Here is an 18,470-nt window from a genome sequence, read left to right as displayed (position 1 = left end):
TGTACATTGGTTGAGGGCACATCCCCGCTGGGGGGTGTGCAGGAGGCAGCTGGTCAATGTATCTCTCTCATCGACATTTCTAGCTCTCTATCCTTCTCCCTTCCTCTCTGTGAAAAATTAATAAAATATATTAAAAAAAAAAAAAAAGAAAGCCGCACCCTCTTCTGTTTTGAATCCCCAAAGATTAACAGGTATTTGGCACAGGGGAGAAACATGAAGAATAATCTTGGAGGAATTAGTGTTCTACACACCAGCATTAGCACAGCATAAGGAAGAAGACACCCCCACAGAAGGATTGCATGACATAAGCTCCACAGGCTAGCCAGTTCAGAGAACAGGGTCCCCAGCACTGACTGCCACTCCACTTCTACGGCCCAACTGCTGTCAAAATCTCCCTGTTATCAGGCTGTCCGAGGCACACCTGCAGCTCCAGGATTTGCTGTCAGACTTACCAAAGACAATATTATCTGCCTTTCCCCCGTCTGTCAAAGAATCTCCTTTGTTTCTTCAACCTCATTTTTGGATCAAAGACAGTCATCAGGTATCCATTTTTCTTACAAATATCAATTCTATTTCTTGGCCATTTTGCTAAGCTTTTAATGGCCCTCCCCCCATATTACCCCCCACACACACACACAGTATACCCCTTCTCTGTCCTCTTTTAAGGCAGGCCACCAGCTATTTGGAATTCCTTCTTCAAAAGACCATCTTTCATTCCTTATAATTGGATTCTTAGCCTAGAGGCCTCAGGATATTGGTTGTTAGGATCCTTTCTAAAGACCTTTCAATGATATGAGTATTGGAACATTTAAAAGTATCCATTTGCAAAGTGATAAACACGACTTTTCACCTAAATGTTTTAAGTTTCCTGTAATTTAACTTTCACCCAATTTTTCTGGGAACCCAGTCAGAAAAGAGGGGAACCAAGTAGAAGACAAAGATAGCCAATGTCAGCAAAGATTTTAGTTGGTGACGAGCCTACCTCAAGGTTAAATTGGGAATGTTTATGTAAACTCTTGTTCTTAACAAGTCATAGTTTCTAGCTTTGTCATCAAAGAGAATACCAGACTTCATTCAGAGGTAAATTGCAGGTAGGTCTGAATCTCAGGCCTAAAGATTCCATGCCAGCGAAGTTAACTTAAATATTCTCTCGTCCTCTCTCTCTCTCTCTCTCTCATAACAAACATTCAGGTATGGGCTGCGATTATTTGAACTCTTTCTGCATTTACTGAGCAGGCACAGAGCTACAGACTCCAGGAAAAAAAAAATCAGGCTGGGTGAGGATGCTAGGCGCTTTAAAAATACTACTGAGAATAGCAAACATGAGCTTCTTACCTGGTAAAATACTCCACAGGTAGAATAAAAAACAATAGTACAACCCACGTAGTTGTGTTATGTTGTCTCCTATTTTATACAGAAAACCTACATGTTTTTGTATTATTTGCCATTTGAGAAATTTGATATCCTCTATGTGAGAAGATAGACCAGCAATTTATATGAAATTGATCCCTACAAATATAATGTTAAAACTCTAAAACATTTTAATGGATCATTGTTGTCTAAAATGAAATCACTAGATAACTAATAAGTAAAGAAGTGAATGGGTAACCCCTGTACTTACAAGAGAACATGAGCAATGATGGCATTCTCATCGAACAAGGTATCCGTGGGGAATTCTCTCAGCAATATGTTGCCTCTATAAAAAGTTTGAAAGAGCATTACAAAAATAGTTCCTTAGCATTCCACTTACTTGTTTCTCTAATATACTAGACCAGTGTTTCCCAACCTTCTCTCATGATGAGAATCACCTGGTGGAGTTGTTAAAACAGATTCCTGAATCCCAACTAAGAAGTGCTAAACTAGAATTTTTGGGAACATATAGGTAAAATTGTATACTTAACTAGTGCTCTAAGACAGATTTTATATACAGAGCACTAAGTTAGGTATGCAATTTTACCTATATGTTCTCAAAAATTCTAGTTTAGCACTTCTTAGTTGGGATTCAGGAATCTGTGTTTTAACAACACCACCAGGTGATTCTCATCATGAGAGAAGGTTGGGAAACACTGTACTAGACTATAAATTCTTTACTGTTAGAGCCTATGGGTCTTATCTACTATGCACCTACCAAAGTGCTGGCAATAATATACACTCAAATATTTATTGAATATAGACTAATAACTATGTCAACTTTGAAAAGCTTATGTCCTGGGTTTAGCAAAAAAAAACAAAAAAAAACAAAACAAAAACACACACACAAAAAAAACCAACAACTGGGGAATAAACATAAATCCAAACAGGACTTCCTAACAACCTCCCTGTCACGTATACACAGATACCCAAATTGGGCTCGGAAGGAGGAGAAAGAAGTATCCTCAGCAGTGGATTCTGGAGGAGACAGATTCTCTCCCCATTTCCCAGGCCAAATCCCAAGGGTTTGAGGACAGAGTTATGAAAAACCTCAGTTTAGCAGACCCAAGTGCAGAGGGATCTGTCTGTACCTGGGCATTGGCAGATCCCTCAAAAATAGAGTATGTGCATTTATTTCACACCAGAATATGGCCGGACTTGTCTATTTAAAACCCTACATTTTCCCTTTTGTTAATGTTTTTATTTGTTTTAGAGAGAAAGAGGAAGGGAGGAGAGAGAAACTGATTGGCTGTCTCTTACACATACCCTACTGGGGATGGAGCCCCCAACCCAGGCACGTGCTCTCACCAGAATCAAAGTGGCCACCTCTTGGTGCACAGGAAAATGCCCAAACAACTGAGCCACTCCGGCCAGGGTGAAACACTACATTTTCTGGTGCTTGCATGCCAGGCATTTGTAATAGGAGTTTACGTAAGATCCTCATGCAATATTTAAAAAAACTCCTGTAAGATTATATTCTCACTTTATAGATAAGGAAGCAGGTAACAAATCTATTACCTGGACTTTTTACTAAGCTTCATATGACACACACACACCCTCCCCAGCCCATGGCATACAACTTTATTCTGGGTTAGTGATATTTTATATTCTGAATATTCTAAAAGTATAGTTTTATATTTGTCCATTGCACTCAAAATAATAGTTTACCTGAATAAATATGCTTTCAGCAAATCCTTTTCTTTTCCACAGTATTTTGATGTTTCTTCCTTGACACAATTAACCTTTAAAAGATAACATTTAAAGTTTAGAGTGTATCAGAGGAGAAACCAAGATGGTGGCATAGGGTAGACACCCGAATGCAGCCTACCACAACAAATTTGAATTTAGAACTGAAAAACAGGGGAAACATCGCCCTGAAGCACCAGACGGCTAGCTGAGAGGAGGCTCTGCCATCTGGGAAGGAGAGAGAAAGCACGCTGAACCTCAGGAACTGTGAAGGTGCAGAGACCTGCCAGCAAAAAGGCGCTGGCTTAATCTCGGTGCGCGAAGAGGGAGGGCCCGGCTGAGTTCGCTGCTGGCGTACTCCTGGCGCACTGAGAGGGCGGACAGCTAACGCGCAACTGGCTTTCTTGTTCGAGAGGAAAACAAAATCGCCCTATTGCCCAGACAAGGAGAGGCAGCAGACAGAGATCTCTCCGAGGTGTGTGAAGCCAGAGGCCATTACTGCGGGACTTGGGGAGGAGCCGACAGGAAAACAAAGCTTGTCTGCACCAACCCAAGACTCCACCCCACCCAAGCTGAGCACAGAAGCTCTCCCAGAGGCTGGCTTTCTCTAAGGAGGGACTGGCCGGAATCCAAAGCTGGTCTACGCCTTTACCAAAGAGGTGCGCGTGCCTGAAACCAATCTTCCGAAACTCACCGCAAACAGGACTTTTTAAAGGCAAGACTGACAGGGAACCAAAGATTGTCTGTACCACCCCGAGACCCCGCCCTATCGAAGCAGAGTACAGAAGCCTTCCTAGCTGAGACACTGCTGATCCTCACAGCCAATTGGCTTGGAGATCAACGCTTCCCAGTGATAACAACAATAAGCAAAGCTTAACAACAAGACTGTACACACAGCCCACAAAGGGCTACACCAAGACTATCCACCGCAGGTAACTGGGAAGGCTGTGCTACTGGGCTCTACCAGAACACTAGCACACAAAACTACTCCATCAAATTAGGGAAACAACTAAAATGCAGACAAGAGGCAGGACACAAAGGAAGGAGATGGAGGAAAAGAAAAGATTGGACATTGAGTTCAAAACTACCGTTATAAGGCTATTCAAGGATATCCTAAAAAAGCCGATAAAATAAATGAGACCTATGATGATATGAAAAGGGAGCAACTAGAAATAATAAGGGATCAACTAGAAATGAAGAAAACATTGTCTAAAATAAAAAATATTACACAGAGTCCTAAAAACAGACTGGAAGATCGCAAGAATCAAGACAAAGATTTAGAACACAAAGAGCCAGAGGACACTCCTCTGCAGAAGCAAGAAGATAAGAGAATCCAGAAAGTTGAAGATAGTGTAAGAAACTTCTGGGACAATTTCAAGCAAACCAACATCAGAATTATGGGGGTCCCAGAAGAAGAGAGAGAGCAAGATACCGAGAACATACTGGAAGAAATAGTGACAGGAAACTTCCCCCACCTGGTGAAAGAATTAGACTTACAAGTCCAGGAAGCGCACAGAACCCCAAACAAAAGGAATCCAAGGAGGACCACACCAAGACACATCATAATTAAAATTCCAAGAGCAAAAGACAAAGAGAGAATATTAAAGCAGCAAGAGAAAAGCAGGTAGTTACCTATAAAGGAGCACCCATACGATTGTCAGCTGATTTCTCAACAGAAACCATGCAGGCCAGACGGGAATGGCAAGAAATATTCAAGGTGATGAATAGCAAGAACCTACAGCCAAAAATATTCTACCCAGCAAAGCTATCACTCAGAATCGAAGGCCAGATAAAGAGCTTCACAAATAAAAAAAAAAGCTAAAGGAGTTCATCACCACCAAACCAGAATTATATGAATTGCTGAAGGGGGTTATTTAGGAAGAGAAAGAAGATAAAGATAAAAGTTATGAACAACAAACATGTAACTATCTAAAAACAAGTGAATCTAGAAACCAAGGGAATTAAAAACTCTGATGAACAATATTAACTGGTGAATATAATAAAATCAGAGGTATGGAAGGGGAGTGGACTGACGATTCTCGGGGAAAAGGGGAGTGGGGGTGTGGAAAGAGACTGAACAAAAACTGTGCACCTATGGATGAGGACAATGGGGGTTGGGGAAAGAACAGAGGGTGGGGTGGGAACCTGGTGGAGGAGAGCAACTGGGGAGGGGGGGAGAGGAACACAGATGTAATAATCTGAACAATAAAGATTTATTTTTAAAAAAGTAAATAAATAAAATATAAAAATAAAGTTTAGAATGTATTAAAAGGTAAAGGTTTCTTGCTTAGGGAAACAAGAAAATGAAACATTACCATTTGTCTCCACGTTTTGTTTAATTTTACTTTTCTTTCTGATTTGTATCCCATAATTGCTCATGTATTCAAGTGCTTGAGGTAATTCAGAAAAAGAATTTTTTTTACACCTGTTTCTACACCTAAGAGTTATATTTAATTATACCGAAGAGTTTACATTTAATTCAATCTTGTGGAGCAATCAGAAGGTAACTAGGCAGAAAAGGAAGGAAACAATTAAAGCAGAACTGAAGCCTGCGGGAAAGCCAGGAAGCACTGCAGTGAGTGGTAAATTGAGTCCATGGAAGCATCTCAGCAGCTGGTACACAGGGATAGCAGATACGCATGGTTTCTTACCCCAAATCCATCCTCCCTTTGGTTTTACTAAAGGAACTTCACTAAAAGCAAATCCCTCATAAAAGTCTATTCCAAATGCCCAACAGCTAAGGATGGCTAAACAGTGTTAAGAGAAGTCACTGGGCCGAAACCGGTTTGGCTCAGTGGTAGAGCGTCGGTCTGCGGACTGAAAGGTCCCGGGTTCGATTCCGGTCAGGGGCATGTACGTTGGCTGCGGGCACATCCCCAGTAGGGGGTGTGCAAGAGGCAGCTGGTCGATGTTTCTCTCTCATCGACGTTTCTAGCTCTCTATCTCTCTCCCTTCCTCTATGTAAAAAATCAATAAAATATATTTAAAAAAAAAAAAAAAAAGAGAGAGAAGTCACTGGGTTGGGATTCTTAGAAGGTTCTGAAAAGAGGATTTACTGATATTCTTGCTCTTCCCACTTCTTCCTGACAAAACACCGACAAGATAGCTAGAACACCATAGTAATCACGGACCATGAGGCATCTTTGGAGAAGAAACCCTTGCTAAAGATGGTGCATCTATCCAGTTTGGCTCAGTGGATAGAGCGCCGGCCTGTGAACTCAAGCGTCCCAGGTTCAATTCCAGGCAAGGGCATGTACCTTGGTTGCAGGCACATCCCCAATAGGGGGTGTGCAGGAGGCAGCTGATCAATGTTTCTCTCTCATCGATGTTTTTAACTCTCTATTCCTCTCCTTTCTTCTCTGTAAAAAAAATCAATAAAATATATTTTTAAAAGAATGAATGGATGAACGAACCTAAGTCCCTGATGATGCCTGACAGCCACAACAGCCCTTGATAGCTTACAATCAGGACTCAATATGAAAAATACAAGGACAATTCTGGTAGCAACATGGAGATAAAGTGAAAAGCATCAGAGCACAGAGATAAGGAGGCAGGTTAAAAGAATCACATCAGTATAGGTCAAGGATGACAGGGACTTGAAGTAAAACAGAAAAGTTTCAAGAGATTTTCACAAATGTTGTAAGTAAAACGAGGGAGAAAACTGAGCATGTATAAGCAGCATGAGCTAGGGGTGGGGAAGAAAGGAAATAAAAAAGATTACTAGATGGGTCAAAGAGGTACCCAACAGCACCACTTACCAAGACTAATTCTAGAGGAACGGTGACCTTGTTTTGGATTTTGTTAATTTGGGGGATTTTTCTTAAGATGAGTTTTTGTGTGTGGTGATGTTCAATTTAATTTTAAGAGAGTTTGAGGAATCAGAATAATAATTAGGGAAGCTACATTTGTGTTGTTGCTTTTTAAATGTTACCAAAGGAGAACTGATACTCAGAAAAGATATCAAGGATATAAAATTAGAATTGAAAATCATATTATAGCCATAAACAAAAAAGTAAATTTTAGTGTAATTTTAAAAGAATTATTAAAAGTCAGAGCACAGGGATGGTTAGCATTATGACAATAGATTTGTCCATTCATCCATTCAACAGATATTTGAACACCTACCATATGTCAATCACTATGGGTAGTTAAGTTCCAAATAGAAAACTTTATCTTTAGAACTTACATTCTAAAGGTAGAGACAATTTTTAAAAATTAAGAAATATGTAATGTTAAGTGCTATAAAAAAAATATTAAGTGTGTGACAGGACATTTTAGGAATCAAGGAAGTCTTCTTTGAGGTGGTGATATTTGCACAAAGAACCAAAGCAAGGGAATGAAACATACAAATATATATTTACATGGAAAACATGAGTTCTAAGCAAAGTGGGAATTACAAAGGCCTTGTGGAAATAACTCATGTGGCAGGTTCAAGTAACAGAAAGATGACCAGTAGGTATCAGGAACAAAATGAACAAGGTGGGGGAACAGAAAATCAGATAAGACAGGAAGTGAGTGTCCACAGATTTTATCATAACTGTAATGGGAGCCTTTCTGGGAGGGAAGTAAGATAATCTGAACACATTTCACTTACTTGTGAAGAGTTACCGTATTTTTCGGACCATAAGACGCACTTTTTTTTCCCCCAAAAGTGGGGGGAAAAAGTCCCTGCATCTTATGGTCCAAATATAGCCTACACATATACTTTTAAAAAAAAGTTTTTTTATTTGCCCGGCTCTGTGTGGTCTCTGTGTGCTTGCCCGGCTCTAAAATGGTTCTAAATGCTGCTGTTTACTTTACAGAGTTGATTACATGTGTTTATGACTGTGATGTTGGGTTTTAATGCACATAAAATATTTTAGGATACTATTTGTTTCAGAATCTTTTTTTCTTCATTTCCCTTCTCTAAAAACTGGTGCGTCTTATGGTCCGGTGCGTCTTATGGTCCGAAAAATACGGTAAGTGAGACAAAAGTGAAAAGAGAAAGACCAATTGTTAGAAGGCTATTATGGTTTTCCAGATGAGTCTGATGATGCCTTGGACGAGGAAGGAATAAAAGTGAAGGCACAGAAAGTAGTCAGATTTGGAGAGTTTTGATAGTAGAAACTAAAGGACTTATTGATGGTTATAATGGAACTACAAGTCAAGGATAACTCAAAGGTTTTCTGTTTTTAAATCTACATTGATACAGTAACATAGCCATACCAGCTTTCTTGAGGTTATAGTTTCATGATATATCTTTTTCCTTCATTTACTTTGAAGATTTCTGAAGCCTTTATTTTACGATGCATTTCTAAATAGCATCAGATGGGTTTGGTTATTATATCCAACTTGATAATTTTGGCCTTAATTGGAACATTTAATCCACTGATATGTTTTCTTCATCTACCTCTGCCTCCTGAAACCTTAACTTTTGAAGACAATCTCAAAATGCTACTTTTTGTGAAGTCTTTCCCAATGCCATACATGATCTTCCATTTCGACAATCAGATGTGAGCTCTCTTTCCTTTTAATCGCTATGGCATATTATTTGTATCTCTCTTTTTATAATTGGGCTCTATTTATTAAAATGATTTAAGAATGTGTTTTATCCTCCCTATTTAGAATATAAAGTATCGAAATAGACTGTCTTAATCATCTTTTTATCCAATAGACTAAATATAGTAAGCTAATTTTAATCTCATAAACATTTACTGAGTACCTCTTACGTGTAGGGACTGAGCTATAATAGATACTCAGTATAGGTCTCTCCTATTCACTAGCAGGGGTCCTCAAACTTTTTAAAGTGGGGACCAGATCACGGTCCCTCAGAGAGCTGGAGGGCCGGACTATATGAACTACTAATTCCTACTGTAACACCTCGGCTGCGCTCACTGCCCAAAAAACCTGGCGGGCCGGATCAGACTCCTCTGCGGGCCGCATGTGGCCCGTGGGCCGTAGTTTGAAGACGCCTGTTACAGTTTGAGTTTTGGCTCTAAATTCTTTCCTTGCCAAAACTAAGTACTGAGCCCTAGCTGGTTTGTCTTAGTAGATAGAGCATTGCCTAGGAGCTGAAGGATCCCGGGTTAAATTCCAATCAAGGGCACATGAAGGGTTTCAGGTTCCATCCCCAGTAGGGGGCGTGCAAGAGGCAACTGATGGATGATTCTCTCATCGATGTTTCTAACTCTCCATCCCTCTCTCATCCTCTCCGTAAAAAATCAATAAAACATCTTTTTTTAAAAATTCAAGTACTGAGGTTGCTGAACCCAGGTCCAGTCTGACCCCACAGGTCTAACACCTAGTGCCCTTCCTACCACTTACAATACCTCCATTTGTGCTAACAGAAATTTAATAAGTTATCCAATTGTGATATATTTGTCAGGTAAACAAAAGTCTAACTATAGGACTGAAAAACTGACACCAAAGTCCCAACAGAATAGCTTATAAAACTAAATTAAATGCCATGCTAAAGAGTTTCAAACAGCTTTTTTTCTCTATATTTATGAATTTATACAACAATCTGGAACTTCTGTGCTTCTGTTTATTCTTATGAAAAAAAGGCAGAAAGCAACAGAAGCATTTTTAGATAGTCATTTAGATGTAAACTGTCACTAATAATTTATCAACATAAATATCCTTCTACCTTTGCAACTGAGATTCCATAGTCCTGGAGAGGTTTAACAGCCTTATTCAGTTCTTCAAGAAATACAGAGGTACTTGGAGAATCTAAAATAAGAAATGTTTTATGAATGTTTAATGATTTACCCCTTAAGAAAGACAAATTCTTAAAAGCAAAGTCTAACAATAAGGTCCCACTGAGCATACTGATTAAATAGCAACAGAAAGGTCACAAAAGTCAGGATATAAAAAATACTTACCAGCTTGACAAAAATAAGCTAAGGAGGCTTTTCCTGCTTGCAAGGTGCTAAAATATCTCTGAGGACTCAGTTCTGGTAGAGAGTTGACTGCTGACTTATAAACAGTGCACATCATGACAAAAGAGATGCCAACTCTAAATCCATTGAAACTAAAAGACATCATCAGCTGCAGATATATATATAAGCAGGAGATTCGGTCTGCTTTGTTCACTGCTGTGCTCTGTTGCCTCAGACAATACCTGACAGGAGTAGGTGTTCAACAAAGTTTTGCTGAATTAATTTGTTAAATAAATGAAGTAAAGTCTGCAACAACAACAAAAAATAATGACATTATTTTTATATATTTGATTTTGATACTTTATTATTCCTTTCTAGAAAATATCTGAGATGATATATAATGATATTGATTTGATAATGATTTTTAAAACTTGCAAAAGATATCAAGAAAATGTAACATACTAAGTATATATTTTAAGTTTAATGGATAGTTACTCAAGTATTTGAAGCTAATTATCATTTTTAAGGGTTCTAAAATTTATTCTCTAACATCCAATTAGAGAATTTTAGAACCCTTTTTAAATTGGGCATTTTATCCTTCCCTACCGAGAGTAGATTTACAATTAACATACACAATAGCTATTTAATACCACTAACATGGGAGTGAGACATCAAAATATATGTCTACTATGTTTACATTCTTTTTACTTTAAACCCCCTAGCTATTAAACTACTGAACAGTCCTTAATACACATTTTTAATGCTCAAGATTTTGACTTATTTATACAGCTTAGAAATTCAAATATCTTTTCAAATCATTTCTCTTTTCTGAACTCAGATTTGTTCTAGATATCCTCCTCTCATCTTTGATGCTGTACTTACTTCCACGCTGTCCTCTGAATCTGCTTTCAATTCTCTTCTGTTTTTGCTACTTTCACGTTTCTCTTAAACAATATCTTCTTTCAGGAAGCTCCTCCATTGATAATCTATATTACTTATGTTTAAAGAAGATAGGAAAATTTGCATAATATAAAAATATACTTCTAGAAAGTAAACATATACCCACAGGTATTGGTGAGAATTTTGCTTTTTTTTTTTTTTTCAAACAAAAGATCACTATCTTAAAACAGGCCAAAGAGAGAAAGCAAAAATTGCCCATAAGGATAGGGGTAAAATTTTTCCATAAATAAAATTATAAAAGAATGAAAAATTTAGGAAAAAATTATACTAAATTGAATATTTACTCTGGTCTTTCAATATTATCAATAAGCATATAATACTTCTCCCTGCAAAGTAGGTATATCTAAAAAAGCAAATAATTAATTACTCATGATTACTTTCTAATATTCTTTTCATTAGAGCTAATTTATACCAAACAGTGAATGAATTTGCCATCAGTTTTTAATAATGAGCCAAGAGTTCAAAACTCAAGTAGAATGACGAGTGAGGACTGTGAGCAGTATCTTAAAAAAAGTAATTTTAATGATCTAATTAAGGGGTATCCTTGACATTAAAATTGATTCTACATTACAGCCATTTTAAGGCAGCATATTTTAAAGTGACTTTATATTAATGGGAATGGTTTAAAATAGGTCATCTAAGATTTTCTTTATATTCTGGAGGTGGGGAAAATGTATGCATCCTAAGACTAAGGGAATAATTATTAGGTCTAGTAATAATTAATGTCGTTTTCTAATACTTTTTTAAATCGAATTTATTTAAACAATACAACAAAATTTAATCAACAATATAGTTGCCGTTGTTTTCTACTACTTGTGCCCAACACTCAGGAAGCATTTTAATCCCTCTGTTGTAAAATTCTTGTGATTTTGATGCAAAAAATTTGGTCAATGAATTTTTGAGGCATTCTTCATTATTAAATTTTTTTCCAAGAAGAAAGTTTTGCAAAGAACGAAACAAATGGTAATCGGAAGGGGCAATATCAGGAGAATATGCAGGTTGAGGGAGAACTTCCCATTCCAAGTGGCGCAGTTTTTCAGCAGTGATTCTTGCAGTATGCGGTCGTGCGTTATCGTGGTGAAGAATTATGCCCTTCCGATTAATCAGCGCGGATTCTTTTTCTCTTAAAGCTTGGGCTAACCTTTCCAATTGGGCACTATACACTGCACTTGTAATGGTTTGGGTAGATGGTAAAAGTTCATAATGAAGAATTCCTTTAAAATTCCACCAAACACACAACATCACTTTTTTCGCATGCAAGTCAGGTTTTGGCATGGGCTGCGGAGCCTCATTTTTGTCCAACCATTGAGGCCGCCTTTTCAAATTAACATACAGCACCCATTCTTCATCTCCGGTAACAATTTGCTCTAAAAACGGCAAACGGTTTTGACAAGAGAGGAGCGAACTGCAAATTGTGACTCTTTGATTACGGTTGTTGTTGGTCAACTCATGAGGAACCCATTTTCCAATTGATTGGAAATTGTTTTTTGTGAACAATTTAAAGTTGTCGCAAGCTCTTGTTGGGTAATTTGAGGATTTTGCACCAAAAGAGCTTGAAGAGCTTCTTGATCAAAATTGGACACACGGCCTCGACCACTCTTGTCATCTAACGAAAAATTTCCCTCGTGAAATTTCTCAAACCAACGCTGGCATTTTCTGGCGCTAACTGCAACTTGACCAAGAGCACTACAGATGTTTTTTGCAGCCTCACTTGCTTTTCTTCCTAATTGGAACTCGTAAAGCATGCAGTGCCGAATATGCTCTTCATCCGCCATCTTCTTAGCCCTAGTTTTGCAACAAAAACCAAACCAAACACAAACTTTTTCAAGCAAAACTTGTTAATTGCACTTCACACGTTCTGTAGATACCACGTGTTTGAAGGTTGTCAATATAAGTCAACGCCAGGCAAGATTTTAAACGAATGTTTTAAAACGACATTAATTATTACTAGACCCGATATACAATATATTAATGAAGTAACTCCAACCTAGGTAAAAGGTAAAATATTTAAATGAAAGCACAATTGAAAGAGTCAATATAAAATATCATTTTTCCTGTCTTTGTGGTTAAAATCCAATTATTTTAACACTAAATTGGACATTAGAGTTAACATAAGATTCTTTTCCCCTAGAATAATGTTGGAAAACTGCTGCTGGCGAGCCACATGCGGTTCTCTGGCCCCTGAGTGTGGCTCTTCCACAAAATACCACGGCCTGGGCGAGTCTATTTTGAAGAAGTGGTGTTAGAAGAGGTCTAAGTTTAAAAAATTTGGCTCTCAAAAGAAATTTCAATTGTTGTACTATTGATATTTGGCTCTGTTGACTAATGAGCTTGCCGACCACCACCCTAGAATGTATTTTGTAGTACCAAAAGTTCTAACTGCACATTCAAGACTTGAATATTTTCCCTCATCTATCATTGGACAAATGAGATTACATGTGTCAAAGTACTGTGAATTTGGACAATTAGTGATAATGCTGATTATTCTTACATATTCTTAGAGATAAGCACTCATAGGCATCCTGGCAATTTATCCCATCTTTAATAAGTTGATTATTTAAGGAATTCCTTAAAGCAGAGACTGCTGTGCAAGTCAACTTGAAATAGAATTTACATGGTCATAATAAAATAAATACTGAGTAATGATACAGCCAAATCTATGGCAACCACAGTTGAGAAGATGGGAGATAGAAAATAAGGCTTCATGCAGACAGGGTGAGAAAAGGGGTAAAAGCCAAATACTGATCTTTCACAAGACCGAAAGCCAAGTTTATTTGAAGCAGGAATATCAATGCCCAAAGCAAGTTGAAAGTAACTGTCTTTAAGGAAGGAGACATTGGATGGAGAAAGACACCAAAGGTATTTTGTAAAAAAATATATATATTTTTTTTATTGATTGATTTTTATAGAGAGGATGGGAGAGGGATAGGGAGAAGTATTAATGAGAGAGAATCATTGATCAGCTGTCTCCTAACGCCCCCTACTGGGGAGTGAGCCGAAACCCAGGCATGTGCCCTTGGCTAGAATCGAACCTGGGACCCTTCAGTCTGTGCAGGCCTATACACTATCCATTGAGCCAAACTGGCTAGGGCAGAACCTTCTTTAGACAGTGCATCTTTGCACTTTAGCTTCTACTCATATTAGCTCAGTCTCCTCGTGGGGCCACAGAAGAATGTTCATTGCACAAGAATAAAATGCCTTTGTCCAGAGACATGATCTCCTCATAAAAAGATATTTAAACTAAAGAGAAGGTAAGTGTGGGTGGCAAGTGGTGAGGAAAGAGAACACACAGGGAGAATGGAGTAGTAAAAACAAAGATACAGAAGGTACTTGGTGACTTTTCCTCTAGTTATTAGGAAATGGAATAGAAAACAGTACAGTACTTTAATGCTTCAAAACTAAAAAAATCAGAACAAAGTGATGACTACTACTATCTTGAGAGAAAGGTGACCTCATCAATTTGTTGAGGTAGCTCATTAGCATGTTTTCCTGGCAGGTATAATGTAGGATTACACTGATTGCTTTCCTATACTTCCCATCTCTAGCAAAGTTTGAGATCACCATGTGACTTATTCTGGCCAATAAAATGTGAGCAAACGTGGTATGTCCCGTTCGGGCAATAGTTTTAACAGCTAGTGTGCAATATACCAGGCTTTATTGTCTTTGTCACGGTCACTCAAAATGCCCAAGTGGTGGCTGTCATCAGCATCAGTCGCAGAATGCTTACAACAAAGAGAACCCACATCTGATCCGCAATGAGCATGTGACATAGGAAGAAATAAACCTTGTCTTAAGTCACTGAGATTTTAGGACATTATTGCAGAACAATCTAATTTATCTTCATTGATATACAAACAAAAGTGACATATGCCTTAACAAGAACTCCAAAATTAGGGATCAAGCAACAAGGAATCTCCCCACTTCCCCTTTCCCCCAAGGAAACTTATCAGAGACGGGAGCTCAGCAAATGATCCACATTAAGGAGTAACAAAACATATGATGAAACTGTCACCACAATAATTTACAAGTAGCACATACCTATTGAATTTATGAGCATGTATCTGAGGGACTAATGGACGTATTACCCTAAGAGAAGATGCTAGAAGACTGGAAGATGAGAACTGTGAGAGAGTTGCTGTTGGTTGTGCCTAATGAGATATGAGAAGACAAGTACTCAAAGAACCACCACCATCCAAGAGGCTAATGATTAAAACCTTCAAATAATCCTTTAGTGGGTCAGGCGGTAAGCTGAGAAAACTGCTCAGCCATGGAAGAGCTCATAATCTCCAAAGCCAACTTCAGATGTGGCCAAGGATAATAAAAATGAAGGGACCTCTTGCAGGGCCAAGCCAAGGACCATGGAGAACTATGCCCTAGAGCAGTGGTTCCCAACATGGGGCTCAGTGAATTTTTTGCATCGTATGATCCTAAGGGCCTCATATACAGTTCATAAATATGTATTGTGATATATTTATGCATTTCAGCTCTCTATTATAGGTTTTGAAACTATATTTGCTATTTTCTCATATCACTTTGTATTATTGTTTTAAAATAATTTCTTAGTGATTTCTTCCTCAGTACTTCAACTGTCCTTTCATTCTTTTTATTTTTTTTCCTTCATGGATGCCATGTTCTTTGGAAGCTTGTTTAAACCAAGTAAATGGCCTTTTAGGCTTCCATGTGAACAGTTTGCTTTTTGAATAATAAGAATTATATGTCACAGGGAGAGCATCAGGATTTTAGAAAGGCTTAGGTGGGGCATAGCCAAAAAAGGGTTGGGAACCACTGCTCTGGAACATGTGTCAGCATACGAACTACAATACGAATTACAATGAGATCAACATAGAAATTGAGTGTAATGTTTAGAAGCTTTTATAGCAATTTCACACATTTGCAAATAAAATGCTAAGGGCAACAGAAGTTTTTGTTTGGCACCAAAATAATGAAAGAGGGAAATGAGGAGGTGTACCTCAAGGGAAAGACACTGATATTCCCGGTAGTGAGGGCAGGGGGCAGGGATTCACCTGCATGCGTTCTGTAGACAGGTGGAGCAGCTGGTGGCCTCTCCAGCCAGAGCAATCCCATTTTGAAATTGGGTCCCGCATGTAATACTCGGCAAACGGTTCAGCTTTAAATATTTGAAAGGCCATTGTGCAACAGGGACAGGACATTTGCAACAGGGTCAGGACATTTGCTGGGTGTCTCCGAACCCCAACCTCTCCCTTCACCGTCTACCACAGACAGGACGGAGGCTTGAAGAACACATGTGGAATTTAGGGAGCACAGACCATCCCACTTCCTCCTCTCTGGAATCCACAAAAGACACAGAGTTCTATTTCTGCCTTTTCCCTCCACTTATGGCCAGAGCATCTGTCTAAATTCTAAGCAAGGTTTCAAAGGGCCCCGTTCCCCCTTTTCGCATTGCTTGGACACCCATCTCATCCTGACACCACTCTTCTTTAAAGGGCAGCTCCCGAGGAAGGAGCGAGTCTTCCTTAGAACGCGGGTCCCCCCTTCGCCCCATTCCATTCCCTCTCCCTCCAGGGGCTCACGTTCTCCTCGCCGCTCAAGCCGGGAAAGAAGCGAGCAAGATGCCCCTCTCCCCTTCCCCCGCCCCCCCCCCCCCCAGAACCCCGGGGAGGCCTTTTGTAAACCAAACTCGAGCTCAGCGGGGCGGCCCTTGCTGGGGGGCTGGGGGGAGGGGAGGGGAGCCGCCAGTGCGGACCCTCATTCCTGCAGGCGGAGAGCAAAGCCCAGGCCCGGAGGACCCGCAACGCCACCTACCTGCCTGCGCGCGGCCGGGGAAGGAGCGGCAGAAGGCGGGCCCTGGCCCCGCAGACTCACTCGCTACGCCCACTTGCGGGAGTGCAGCGCCTACAGCCGCCGCCGCTCAAACACACACACACACACACACACACACACACAACACACAGACACACAAACACACAACACACTCAACCCCGGAGGCTCCTCCCTCTCCTCGTGCTCCCGACGTGAGACCCCCTCCAACCAATGGGAGGCGCAGGGGGCGGAGCGAGACCCGCCCCAGGCGGCGGGCGACCCCCGAGTCCTCCCGCCGGTGTGAACGGGGGGCCGTGCAGTTGCTGGGCCAATCGGCAGTGTGGGCGGGGCGTGCGCGGCCGGGAGACGGAGGAGAGCGCGGGCGTCCAATCAGCGCGGTGGAGTCCCCGGAGCGACGGGCCCCGCGGCCCGTGGGCGTCCGAGCTCGGCGTGCTGGGGGCGTGCCCGCCTGGCCCAATCGGCGCGGGCCCGAGGTGCGGAGCGAGCGCCTCAAATGCTCGGGTTTCTCAGCTGATTGTCTCCAGCCGAGAGTTGTTTTTTGCAGCTGCCGAGCGAATCCGCAGCAGGAGGAGCCGAGACCCCCGGGGGCGGGAGGGCGGGGGCGGGCGGGGAGAGGAGGCGGGTCTGGGGAGCCGCGGCTGCCGTGCGCGGGGCTCCGGGTCCTCCGGGTCCTCCGGGTCCTGTCACGGCGCTGCCTGGAGTTGGAGGTTAGGGTGGGTGGGTGGGGGGTGAGGCACCCTATCCTTCTCCTCCCTCGACGGCAGCCAGCCCCGAGCCCTGCCCCTTCCTTCCCGCGCGCCCTCGCCCTCCTTCCATAGCCCCCTCATGAGGGTGCCCGTGCCGGGTCCCGTGGCCGCCGCCGCCGCCGCCGCTCCGGTGGCCGGCCGCGAGCCCCCGACGCCGGGCCCGGGCGGCGGAGGGGAGGGCGCCGTCGCGGCCGCCGCGGGCGCCGCGGTGCCGGGCTCGGTGCAGCTGGCGCTGAGCGTCCTGCACGCCCTGCTCTACGCCGCGCTCTTCGCCTTCGCCTACCTGCAGCTGTGGCGGCTGCTGCTGTACCGCGAGCGGCGGCTGAGCTACCAGAGCCTCTGCCTCTTCCTCTGCCTCCTGTGGGCAGCGCTCAGGACCACCCTCTTCTCCGCCGCCTTCTCGCTCAGCGGCTCCCTGCCTCTGCTCCGGCCGCCCGCCCGCCTGCACTTCCTCCCGCACTGGCTGCTCTACTGCTTCCCCTCCTGCCTCCAGTTCTCCACGCTCTGTCTGCTCAACCTCTACCTGGCGGAGGTAAGGCGAGCGCTCCCCACCCCTCCCCCGCGGGCGACTCGGACTGAGGGTGGGAAGGGGGTGGGAGGGGGGTAGGCGACGAGATGCAGACCCCAGACCAGCCTGGGGAAACTGAGGCACGACTGGAGTGCTCGCCCTAAACTTGAGCAGCTGATTGATTGACTCGGTTGCTGAGGGGCTGGGGGTGCAAGGAAGGAGGGAGGGGGTACGAGTGTGTGTTCTCCCAACTTAAGACTGCATATGCAGTAAGACGACCCCTTTGTTCGGGGTTCCAGCCCTCGGAGGTAAGGGGTGGGTGGCATCGCCAGAAGGAGCAGCCCCCCTCGGCAGCTCCTCCTCCGAAGAAGCCGGAGCCGGGACTGTGCTGAGAAAGGTTGGATGCTGAGGTACAGCAGCTCTGCCGGAGCTGGACTGCCGCCAGCCATTACGTCACCAGGCAGAGAGCTGTGCCTCTGCTATTGTTGCTGCGTTTCTTTT

General features: G+C 42.0%; 2 protein-coding genes across 6 annotated transcripts in view; one reads left to right on the top strand and one right to left on the bottom strand.

The window, feature by feature from the left end:
- TXNDC16 (thioredoxin domain containing 16) overlaps window positions 1–17,874 on the bottom strand; it is an 80,373-nt gene extending 62,499 nt beyond the window's left edge. Inside the window, exons 1-6 of one of the 4 annotated variants that reach the window (XM_036436416.2) lie at window positions 17,745–17,874; window positions 10,836–10,947; window positions 9,957–10,259; window positions 9,722–9,804; window positions 3,079–3,152; window positions 1,622–1,696 (exon numbers count right to left, since the gene is read on the bottom strand). In XM_036436416.2, coding sequence (XP_036292309.1) covers window positions 1,622–1,696; window positions 3,079–3,152; window positions 9,722–9,804; window positions 9,957–10,119 — 395 coding nt within the window. In that variant the 5' untranslated portion in view covers window positions 10,120–10,259; window positions 10,836–10,947; window positions 17,745–17,874. Of the gene's footprint in view, window positions 1–1,621; window positions 1,697–3,078; window positions 3,153–9,721; window positions 9,805–9,956; window positions 10,260–10,835; window positions 10,948–16,697; window positions 17,260–17,744 lie in introns of those variants that run through there. The other 3 variants (XM_036436407.2, XM_045580678.1, XM_036436423.2) reach the window with 3 other exon arrangements.
- The window catches only part of GPR137C (G protein-coupled receptor 137C), a 56,070-nt gene continuing 55,053 nt past the window's right edge, over window positions 17,454–18,470 (top strand). The window contains exon 1 of one of the 2 annotated variants that reach the window (XM_036436531.2): window positions 17,454–17,993. In XM_036436531.2, coding sequence (XP_036292424.1) covers window positions 17,541–17,993 — 453 coding nt within the window. In that variant the 5' untranslated portion in view covers window positions 17,454–17,540. The remainder of the gene's footprint in view (window positions 17,994–18,470) is intronic. The other variant, XM_036436523.2, reaches the window with a different exon arrangement.

The sequence above is a fragment of the Pipistrellus kuhlii genome, unplaced genomic scaffold, assembly GCF_014108245.1.
Source record: "Pipistrellus kuhlii isolate mPipKuh1 unplaced genomic scaffold, mPipKuh1.p scaffold_m20_p_1, whole genome shotgun sequence".
NCBI classification, from domain to species: domain Eukaryota; kingdom Metazoa; phylum Chordata; class Mammalia; order Chiroptera; family Vespertilionidae; genus Pipistrellus; species Pipistrellus kuhlii.
The sequence above is the reverse complement of the archived record's forward strand: the minus strand, read 5'-3'. Positions and strand labels throughout refer to the sequence as shown.